Raw genomic sequence first — 11,275 nt, 5'->3', positions numbered from 1 at the left:
ACAAATTCTGGTTCAGATTTGTTCTCCTGCATGAGGTTCAGCCATGACTGATTCCTGGGAAAAGCCTACAAGCTCTCGGGTTGATGGTTAGGGCATCTCTGCTTTGCTATCCTTTGGGTCTCCAAAGCTCTTACTAGCAGTTTGGAGCTCTGTCCCTGTAAACTATGGAGGGGCTAAGGGTGGTGGATAGGGGTGAGAAGGTAGAAGACCCGGTTGGTGCCTTTGCTTCTGCAAAAAAGAGCAGGATAAGGGGGCTGGTTTGCAGCCAAAGCTGAAGGGCTGTCTATTCCCTATGATCCAATGCAGATCAGCTGGAGCATGACAGAATTTTTGAGGCTCTCCCTTCAACATCTTGGCACTTGGGGTGAAATGAGGACTAGCCTACAAGGCCATCCCAAAACCAGACCAAACCATGAGACTTCGGCTGCTTAGACCTTGTTCAGATGCTGTGTGTCTACTCAACTCCAACTCCCATTCTTCACCAATTGCCCTAAGACTTTTGTGAGGGAACTGGGCTCTTCTTTGAGATTTCTAATCCAAAATCCAGTTGGAAGACCCCTCAATTTCCCCAGTCTGTTATGCTTCTGTGACCCTCTTTAGGAGCCCAAGTCCATAACAAAAAACCCCCAACATTTGGCAGTCCAATCCAGAAAAATCTTGGTGCAGATTCAAGCCCTCCATGCAAGGATGGCAGCTTCTGGGCTGCTGGTGTCCTGTCCATGAGGCAGCATATGGGAAGTGACACCAAGTCCCAAGACAAAGCTAAGATATTCACTAAGAAAATAAAGAAATGTGAGCAATGAAACCAGCATAGTTTGGGTGTTTGTGGGTGTTGCCTCCCCCCCCCCCCCCCCCCCCCCCAGTGACTTATAAAACTGAAGACTATCAAGGTACCTCTCCTTTGGCCAGAGGCACTGAGGATTTGCTCACATGGATTGTACCAGGTCAAGGACTGCTCTTGCAGTAGAAGCTCCCTACTTTTAAGGTGGTTGGGTTGATGCTACATAAAGTGAAGAAGCACTGCAAAGCCTGCCCTCCCTGTATTCTCTCCAAGCAAGCCAACCAAGCTCAGCACCAAGCACTTTCACCATCGAACCCTGCATGGAAGAGTTGAAGAGTTCCTGTGACCAAAGCAGGCTGAATTCAAGCTTCTGTCCCCATTCTGACCCAGACTCAGAAGCATCATGGCTACAGCCCTGGACTTTTTGCCTTGGGCAATCTGCCATACAATGGTCCCATGAACACTTCTCTTTCCAGGGCAGAAAATTTCCAAAGCTTGCAAAGCAACAGTTCCCACTGCTTTATCCTAAACATGGCACAGCCTGTTGTGATCAGGGAGCACATGGGATCTCTTGTCTAGGAGGGATTGGGGCTGTCTCTCTTGCAATGCTGAACCACCTCCTACTGCTGCTGAGGACAAAGCAGGACTTCTTTTAGCAGCAGGATGTCGACCTGCCCGGTGGGACTGCTGCAATATAGGATCAGGCCTTTTTAGGAGCTCAGTTTCTCACTGTTCTCAGCCAATGGAGATCCTTCAACCACTGCTGCCATCCTCATGAGCTGTAGGAATCAACAGCCTGGAATAGGGCAGGAGGAACTCAAGGGGCTGAGAGCTGTCCCACAACCTGGAGGATTGGATGGACCCAAGGTGTGAGGTCTGACAACTTTGGAGCCATGTGTGGAGGGTCCCCGTGTCACTTGGCACCACAGTCTGTCCCATGAGATGGCCATACCTGTTGTGCAGTAGGGCTGGCTCCCATCAGGAGAGAAGTGGCACTGGAAACAGCTTCAAACTTCTCCTCTGCCTGTATGCGGTGGCATGAAGCTGTCCCCTACCCTTCAACAGATATTGCAGGTGCCTAGCCAGCATTCCTTACCCCTCATCCAAGAGATGAACCCTTTGAAGCAAATGTCTCTGGATAGTCTATGTTTCAGAAGGCACACAAACCTTTGAAGATACCCAACACAGGGCAGTGAAGGCTCAAGCTGGGCAGCCTAAAGCCACAAGATGCTGGATGACTAGCCCTCCTTGCCCCAACAACAGCAATCCTCTGCAGCTGAGGGAGGTGAACAGCAGTGAGCCGAAAAGGATACCTGGAGCATCTCTTTGGCCACATACATGCCTTGGTAACAGCGGATGGCAGCGGGCTGCGAGCCGGTGCCAGGGATCAGGCTGGGGTGCCCTGGGTGGGCTCCCAGGGCAGTGATGGGATAAAGAAAGGCCAGAGCAGGTGCGGAAGACACATTGTTTTACATTTTTTTTCCTTTAATTAGCAAATTTCTTCTTATCCTCATCAAAAGAAGAAACACCCCCATGCCCCCTACGTGCCCACCGCTCCAGCTGCTGCAAGCATTCAAAGGCAGAAAGTTGAGAGATGTTCAATGTCTTGGCCCAGGGGCAGCTCTAAGTCCAACCCACCAGGGCACGGGTTGGGGGGGTTTGGGGGGCCAGGCTCTGTGTTACAGATGTGGGGAAGGCCGGTGCAAAATTTGGTGATGTGCTCTTGCCAGGAGCACTCAAAATCCCCCAGGAATGCTGCAGCCCAGCCCCTCAACCAGCAAATGCAGTGGTGAAGGACATGGACCTGCTCTGAGATTCACAATGCATCCCCAGGGCTTGCAGCTAGAACTGGGGTTTGTGCCACATCTCAGTGTCGGGGACACAACAGGAGAGAACCCAGCACCCTATGCATTGAATTTGGAAGCTATAAATAAGACCATCCCACACTTTGGGGGCCCCAGTGCTGACCCTGCATACCTGGCAAAGTTGGGTGTCTCAAAGCCCCACCAAGGTACTCGAGTTTCCCAGCACCCCTGGTTTTGCTGCAGCAAGCCCCAAATGAACCCCATCTGCAGTGTCTTGGCCAGCATCACAGCAACAGGGAGGTGGTGAGGTGACAGGGGAGCCAGGAGAAAGGGCATGGTGTGGGGGGCTCAGCCCTTCATGTGACCACAAGGCCAGAACCAAGCTATGAGCCCTTCCTGCTACCACCATTTTCTCCTAGAGGCCATTGTACCATCCTCACCTCTGTCCCCACTGCTGCAGCCCTTATTTAGAGGGAAGAGGTGGGTTTTTCTGGAAGTGCTCTGGCCTCCTGCTCCTCATCCCTTCTCAGCTGGCACAGCCCCACCTGCACCACCCCAAGCCAAGCACCCTGTTCCCATCCTTCTCAGTGCAGCAGGAGAGGAAAGGGAGGAGGAGGAAGGCAATGAAGAACCATCACGTGAGCTCATTGCCTACTAACATCAAGAGTCAAAGGGCAGTGCTGCCTCCCCTTCTCGGGGCCGTAGCTGGATAGAGCAGCTTTGTTTGGGGTTCAGCAAGATGACCATGCTGTGGGTGCTGGAACATGCTGGTGGTGCTCCATGTCCCTCCGCCCCAGCCCTGGCAGTGGGGTGGTGTGCGGGGTGCATGGGGCTGGGTGAGGAGGTGAGGGGGTGGGATGTGTGCGAGTGCTCGGGTGTCTGTGTGCATGGATTTTGGCAAGAGGTCATTGAGGTTACATGATGCAGCATTTGTTCTTGTGGTTATGAGGGTCCTTAAATCGGAGTCTCTGCTTTGGTCGGTATTTTTCCAAGTACGTCAGCTGCTTGCTGTTGATGGCTCCTCTGCGCTTCCTGCAGGGACACAGAAGGGCCAATACGGTCAGTGGTGCAGCAGCAGAAGACCTCCCACTCCAGGCCCACTCCTGTCAGGGTGCTGAATCCCTGTGCCTGGAGCAGGAAGGGGTTTTGGAGGCCGCAGCTGTGTGCATCCTCTGGGAATGAGATGACCACTGACCCTAGCAGCTTTTCTTGCTCATCTACCTTGTGAGTCTCAGGACTTGGAGAGCTGGGGAGGAAAAGTGGGGCAGCTGCCAGAAGCAGGGTGTCTGTTGAAAGCCCCCCAGTATGGATGCTCCCAGCTGCTACCTCAGCCTCTTGTAGCCCTGATGCAAAGGCACAGGGTGCATAATGCCAACATCTCCCTTTTCCTCCTTTAGGAGAGAAAAGCAACTCCAACATCCCAAAGAAACCCTGGGACACACCTGAGTGCTCCATTCCCTCAGACAGGGACTGCCTTCTCCCCTGACACCCAAGCCTGCTCGACTTACTGTCGGATGAACTGGATGGCATCTTCGTATTTCATGCCGCTCTCGATCAAGGCCAGTGCAACGAGGACAGGAGCGCTGAAAGACAACGGCAGGGGTGGTCACAGCCCATCTCAGGACAGGAACACATGCCATGGGGCTGTGATGGTGGCACGGTGGGCAACTGCCAGCACTGCCTTCTCATTTGTAATTTCCTGCCATTTGGCTGCATGTGCTTCTGCCCCAAGGAGCAGCTGATTTTGGGGCCGAAACTTCTAGGATGGGGCTGGCAGCTGTTTGCTGTTTTTCTAATGAGCAGGAGGAGGCAAACGTATTGGAAAAATGGATGTAAATACACTGACCTGCAGTGGAGGGAGCAGTAAAATGCAGCAGCTTTCAAGAAGCATCAGCTCCTGGTTGTAGCAGGAGGCATTTTGCAACTGTTAGCTTCCAAGATGAGCTCTTAGCAAAAGCAAAACCACAGTGGGGCAATGGCAGGACAGCACTAAACTCCTCAGGCAGAAGAATCATAGAATACTTTGAGTTGGAAGAGACCTTTAAGGGTCATCTAGTCCAACCCCCTGCAGTCAGCATGGACATCTTGACCTAGATCAGGTTGCTCAGAGCACATACAACCTGACCTGGAAACGTGTCCAGGAATAGAGCATCCACCACCTCTCTGGACAACATATTCCAGAACTCACCATCAACATCTATTCCCATTAAAGTTTTCTTCATGCACAAACCCTACTCAAAGACAATCTGGGGAAGGGAAGGAGGACAGCAGGCATTGTTTTCCCTCTTCCCCTTTATGGGTGAGTGACAACTGGGGCACTGGGCTCTGACTTACCGTCCCAGACCAGCTACGCAGTGCACAGCCACGCAGCAGCCGGGGTCTTCGCAGAACTTTGTCTTCAACAAGTTGAGCCAATCTTCCACTATCTTGCTAGGAGGAGGCGCTCCATCATCGAATGGCCAATCCTGCAAGGTGGGGGCAAGGTCAAGGGAAGACAGAAGTACTGTCAGACCTTGGGGAAAAACTCAGGGGATTGCTTTTGACTCAGGGTGATGGTGTCTGGGACCTTGGGAGCAGGGAGGCAGAAGTATGTGCCAGGAAAACAGGCTTGCAGAGCAGCTTTGCAGAAGTGCAGTGCACTTTGCACTGTCCAGCATGAAGAAGTCCCCTGGCTGTTTCAGTTCAAGGTTTGCATCTATAGGACTCTAGGTCTGGCTGTCCTCTCATCTCCTATGAACAGGTCCAGCCTTCAGGAGCACCTACAGGATCTGCAACATGGTCCCCATGTCCTCTTGCCTCTGCAGACCAGTGACCATCACCTGCCTCCTCCTCATTTGGATGGCAACACTGAGTTTCAGGGTGATGCAACTCCCATCCTCCCCCTTCACCAGCTCCTGTCTAAATCCAGTGCTTGGGAGTGCATAGTCATTTTGTAGGAAGCTTGAGCAAAGGTGGCTTGGAGACGGTTGAAATCTTGGGGCTTGCTGTTGTGTGGAAACTCAGCTTGCTGCAGCACATGGAGGGGGAAGGTAAACACACAAGTCCCAAAGGGATGCTTTAGGGATTTCCTATGACAGCCCTAGAAAGAATCAAAGGGAAGGAGATCCCTCCAGATGGGGCCATCAAAACATCATCCTTCAGAAAAGGCTCTGAAGGGACCAAAATAAAAGCCCATCTTCTGAACTTCATGCTCATGCTGCAGGGACTCACCAGAGCTCAGTGACAACGTGGATAAAATGGGTCCTGCACTAAGTGCCCCTCAACTCTGGACTCTTCTATAGGGGAAAAGTGTCCCCTCCCCTTGCCTTTGAATGCTGCAGCGTGTTAGGGAAAGGATGGCCTTTCCCCATGGGCACTGGCAGCCGGTTGAAGCTGTACATCCCTCACCAAAATGGGGATTTTGCTCCCCAAATAGGTTTGGCAAGAGGAGCACTGCCACTGTCTAAGCAGCAGTGGGAGAGGGATGGGCAGGGGAGCACTGCTCAGATAGCATGTGGCATGGTGAGCCCTGGTAGGTGGAAGGCACAGGCCTGTAATTCTCATCTTTGAGGAGTGAATCATTAAGCTGCTGTGCTGAAATCATCCTTGGTGTAAGATGCCAAAAAAAGCTGCTGAGCTTCACTTCAGTGTTTGAACAGGTGATGTGATTTCAGTTGGGTTTTGCTAAGAAAGGACCATGCTGGGCTTCAGGGTATCCTGATGAGCTTCAGGCATCCTTGAGCTTCAGAGTATCCTGATGCTTGAGCCATCCCATCAAGCACAGACTGTCACACGTCCTACACGACAGTCTCCTCTCTGTGGTGCCCAGAAACCACTGCTTTAGTAAGGAGTGCATGTCACTGGGCTTGCACCAGGGATGACACACCATACCACTAAATGGAAGGGTGGAAGGCACCTTCGAATACCATTTAGTTCCATCTCCCCTGCAATGTGACCAGGTTGCTCAGAGCCCTGTCCAACCTGTCCTGGAACGCTTGCAGCGACAGGGCATCCACAAGTTCTCTAGGTAACCTGCTCCAGTGTCTAATCACCCTCATTGTAACAAATCTCCTCCTCATGTTCAATCTAAATCTACCCCTTCTCAGTTTAAAACCATTACCTCATGGCTGCCACTACAGGCCCAGGTAAAAACTCTTTCTCCATCTTTCTTATAGGCCCTCTTTATCTACTGAAAGGTCACAAGAAGGTGTCCCTGGAACATTCTCATCTGCAGGCTGAACAACCTCAACTATGTCAGCCTTTCTCCACAGCAGAAGTGTTCCACCCCTCTGATGATTTTTGTGGCCCTCCTTTGGATCTGCTTCAACAGGTCCATGTGTTTCCTGTGCTGAGGACTCAAAAGCTGGACACAGTACTTCAGGCAGGGTCCCACCAGAACAGAGTAGAGGCAGAATCCTCTCCCTCCACCTGCAAGCCATGCTTCTTTTGATGCAGCCCAGGCTTTCTGGGCTGCTAGAGCACATTGCCAGCTCATGTCCAGATTTTCATCCATCAGTACCTCCGTGTCTTTCTCTGCAGGGCTGCTCTCAATCATCTAGTCTGTAATGATACTCGGGACTGCCTTGATTCAGGTGCAGGACTTTGCACTTAGCCTTGCTGAATGTCATGAGGTTTGCATGGGCCCAGTCCTCAAGCCTCAAGGTCCCTCTGGATGGAATGTTTTCCCTGTGGTGTATGAAGCACACCACTCAGCTTGGTGTCATCTGCAAATTTGCTGAGAGTGCACTCAATGCCACTGTCTATGTTACTGATGAAGACATTAAACACTACTGGTATACCTAGTACAGTACATCTATCCTGCACCACAAAGCTTCCTACAGTGAAACTTGCACAGCATCAGTTCTCCAGCAAGATTTCTGCCCTGCAGCTGGCCACAGCATGGGATACTTGCATTTGGCACTATTTGGTGCCTGCAATCAACTTTAGGTATTGCTTAGGATCCCCTGTGGCAGATGGGCAAGCTAAAAGCAGAGGAGGCATCCAAAACACCCAGGGAGCATTTCCAGCATGGGACCAGCAGATGTGTAGGCACCATGGCTGCAAATGCTGGCACCCAGACACTCCACACCAGAGTCAGGATTCGGCTAGCTTCTGCCTTATCCCCAAAGAAAGGAAGAGGATATATAGATAGAGTCTGTATATATGTATCTATTTGACAGGTGCATGTAGAGATAGCTCTGTATCTATACAGATAAATCTATACATAGGCACATAGATCTCTCTCATTTTATATATGCTTTATATAAATTTACAGAAGCTATGGAGAATCTATACAGTGTCTTACACAGTTTTATATCTAGGATATAAAACATATCCTAGATACAGATATCTCTTCTGTACAAGATATGTACAGAGGGATGTATAGCTTTGATAAAGAAACTCATACTGGAGACTGAGAAGGGGAGAGAATTTGGTGTAGAAGTGAGCAGACACGATATCCATATATATTCTGTATGAAGAGAGCTACATGGAGAGAGCTGCTTGAAAAGGACCACCCCAGGAGACATGAGGCACTTCCAAAACCTTTCCTAAATAATGAGTCTCACTTTCCAGCTGGAGCTGAGCTCCCTGGCAGGGCAGTCATGCCTGACATCATCTCCAACAACTTATCAGCCAAGATGCAGCCCAGACAGATGCCTGCTCTGCCTTTTCTTGCTTGCTGCCTGCTCCCTCCCTTTCATCCCCCAGAGCTGCACCAGCCAGCTGCTAGAAGAGCAAAAAATCTGCATCCACCTTCCCTGGATGAGACACCACTGGGGATAACTGGAACCACGCGCATCTTCCATGTGGGATCAGGCACTCTCATCCCCTGGATGCTTTAAAGCCTGAGTGACTGGCAGGGAAGCAGCTGCCGACTCAACGCTGTGAGTCACAGTTTCGTGTGCGTGGGAGGCTCTTGGTTTTTTTAAAGCACCAGCCCCATCTCAGCCCAGGGAGCACTGAGCTTGCCCTGCCTTAACTTCAGCATAAAGCTGGGCTTCATATCTTGCTCCTGGGCAAGCAGGATGCTGCTTTAGTCTGAAATGTAGACCTGAGGGACAGGAATCCTTCAGCCCACCTACCATGACAGTGATGCCATCTTTCTCCAGAGGGGTCTTGTCATAGGTCACTTCACACACTCGCACAACTGTGGTGGCACCATACTTCTTCAGATCCTGGGGCCAGAAGGAGAAGGAGAGTATGAAAAAATCCTGCCAGTTGAACCTCAGTTAACTCAACAGATTCAAGTCCTGCTATGACCACGAAGACCACTACAGAGCCTAAACCAGTGCTGTGCCTCATCTCTGGACTCTCAAGCAAACCCTCCATAGTCCATCCAGCCCAGGTAGCATAAGGAAATATGAAATCCCAGGACACCAGTGCCACATGGCCATGGTACCCAGCACCTTCATGACTCATTGGAGTTACAAGCACCAACAGGGCCATTTATTTTTAATCCCTGCTGGCCAAACCAGCAATGAGTTTACACCCTAGGCAAAGAAACATCTGCAACATGGTCACAAGTCCCCCAAAGGAGAAATTGTTTGTGCCTGGCAAGGTCTCAATTCCCATTGCAGAAATGCAGAGAGGTGGCTGGGAGGTGTTGTAGTGCACCCCACCAACCATGCTCAGCATCTTCCAGACTGCCCAGGGGCTCCTTCTTGACCTCATTGCTGTATCCCATCACTGGTCCCAACACATTGCAGACTTGTGCAGAGGACTTGGGCTGTTTCCAGACTGGCTTATCGCTTGCTGCAAGGATTGCTCCTGGATTACGTGCCAGTGTACTGGCCTCACCAGGCACCATATGAGATCATCCCCTTCAAGGACCCACCTCCTTGATCCCTGCATGCTCTCACCAGACCACGGCAAACCCTCACACACTTGGCAGCTTGGCCAAAAAGCTTCCCACTGGTGCGCTCCCATCGCCTTGTGCAGTGTATGGGAGGGGTATCCCCACATCACAATCACCTCCCTGCAGTTCTGAGCTGGTGGAGCTCACACATGGTTTTTTGGGTATGTATTTGGGAGGTGTCCCTGACCTTGGACAGTGCCTTCTGTTCTTGCACACAGGATCTCAATGCGTTTTAAATCTAAGGCAAAAACCCTTTAACGGTCTCACATGCAGCCCCAGAACCCCCCACAAATGCAGCAACACCCCCAAAGGACTCCCCTTAAGCAGAGGCCACTTGTGCCAGCTCAGCTGAACCTGCAGGACACAATGTTTCCCCCAGGCACTGACAACAAGAGCAAGTCAAAGTCTTCCACTCCAGGCTGGGGACACACATCCATTAATCTCATCCTGACTCCCAACTGTTACCAGCGCCAGACACAGTGCTCCCAGGCAGGACACTGTTGCTGGCTCACAGAACACTGAGCCCTCCAGCTCCTTTTGCACCACCCAACATACTCTGGGCATTGGAAAGACGCTGGGATATATAGGATGAAAAGTGCTTACTGAGGTGCTGGCAGACGTAGGGGAGGTTGCATGCATCCACGTGCATCACTGCAAAGCCCCTTGACATGGGGGCTGGAGCTGGCAGGGGATGCCAAAGGAATGGGGAAACTGCTCCTTCTCCACCAAGCCAAACCATGCTGCTTCATAAAGCTGGTGGTGACTGGACCCACCCACCCGGATGTGACCTGGGGCTGTGGCACCACAAAGGATGCGCTGCTGCTACACACGATTGCTCCTTGCTGCATCTCAACATCTGCTTTTAGTCCCAAAATGTGGAGCCGGGCCATGGTCCCCCACTTCCAGCCTCCTTACCTCCAAGAAGGTGTTGAGCGTGGCATTGGTGGGGTTGTGAGTGATGAGGAACCTCATGTTTTTGTAGCAGACCTCCACCGGTGCGGGGCGGTTCATCCGGGCCATGATGGGATGGGAGGAGGGCGATGTGGTGCTGACAGCGGAGGGGAAAAAGAACCCCCACGAAAAACCGTGATGTGAAGGTGAGGAAAACACCAAACCCAACAACCCCTCTGCACTTGAAAACCGAAAATGAAACAGGCTCGAGAACTCAATATACAGATGTTGTGCAAATAATCCCAGCTCCTGGCAGTCCGCTGGCTTCCACAAAACACCGCAAGCCCCCCGCGGGAAAAGCCAGATGGGAAAAATAATATTAATGGAAATATTAATAATAATAATTAAAAAAAAAAGAAAAAGAGAAATCCCTTTGCTGTAGTGTTGGCGTCCTCGGTGTGTGTGCAACGGTGAGTGGCTGCCGCCTCCGGTGCCGTGCGCTTCCCGGTGCTCTAGAAAGGCCTCTGCATATGGGGGGTTGGTGGTGGCGGGAGGGGGCCCCCGTCACGTTACCCCATCGGGGTATGTGGAGTACTTGGGGGTGGCACGGGGGGTCGGGAGGCTATGGAGCGGCGTTGGCGGTGTCCGGCAGCGGTCCCTCGCTGGGGCGATCCATGCACGGGAGCCTTGAATGGTTGAGTTGGAGGGTTGGGATGCCGGGTGGGTTGAGATGAGGTGGCCAGGCACTGCTTCACGGGGTGGGCTGCTGGTGGCTGCGGGGCTCAGATCTCTTCCTCAGCACCTCCATAAATCCCAGAGGAGAGCGAGGCTGCAGGGGAGGGAAAGAGAAACGTGATGGTGAGAGTGTCCACCGTGCCAGCATGGCTCCAAGGAAGGTCCCACCTGAGAGGAGAACATGATGCCCCTGAATGCACCAGCACCTGCTGCATCCCTGACCATGCT

General features: G+C 51.8%; 1 protein-coding gene across 1 annotated transcript; it reads right to left on the bottom strand.

Moving 5' to 3' along the window:
• Positions 1-1,250: 1,250 nt before the first annotated feature.
• Positions 1,251-10,725, bottom strand: PTP4A3 (protein tyrosine phosphatase 4A3). Its single transcript, XM_009901276.2, has 5 exons — positions 10,337-10,725; positions 8,649-8,741; positions 4,921-5,051; positions 4,095-4,169; positions 1,251-3,618 (listed from the first exon to the last, which is right to left on the bottom strand). Exons 1-5 carry the CDS (start codon positions 10,439-10,441, stop codon positions 3,501-3,503), a joined length of 522 nt encoding a protein of 173 aa, XP_009899578.1. The 5' UTR covers positions 10,442-10,725; the 3' UTR covers positions 1,251-3,500.
• Between the last annotated feature and the right edge of the window lie 550 nt (positions 10,726-11,275).

The sequence above is a fragment of the Dryobates pubescens genome, chromosome 14 (genome assembly GCF_014839835.1).
Source record: "Dryobates pubescens isolate bDryPub1 chromosome 14, bDryPub1.pri, whole genome shotgun sequence".
Taxonomy (NCBI): Eukaryota; Metazoa; Chordata; class Aves; order Piciformes; family Picidae; genus Dryobates; species Dryobates pubescens.
The sequence above is the reverse complement of the archived record's forward strand: the minus strand, read 5'-3'. Positions and strand labels throughout refer to the sequence as shown.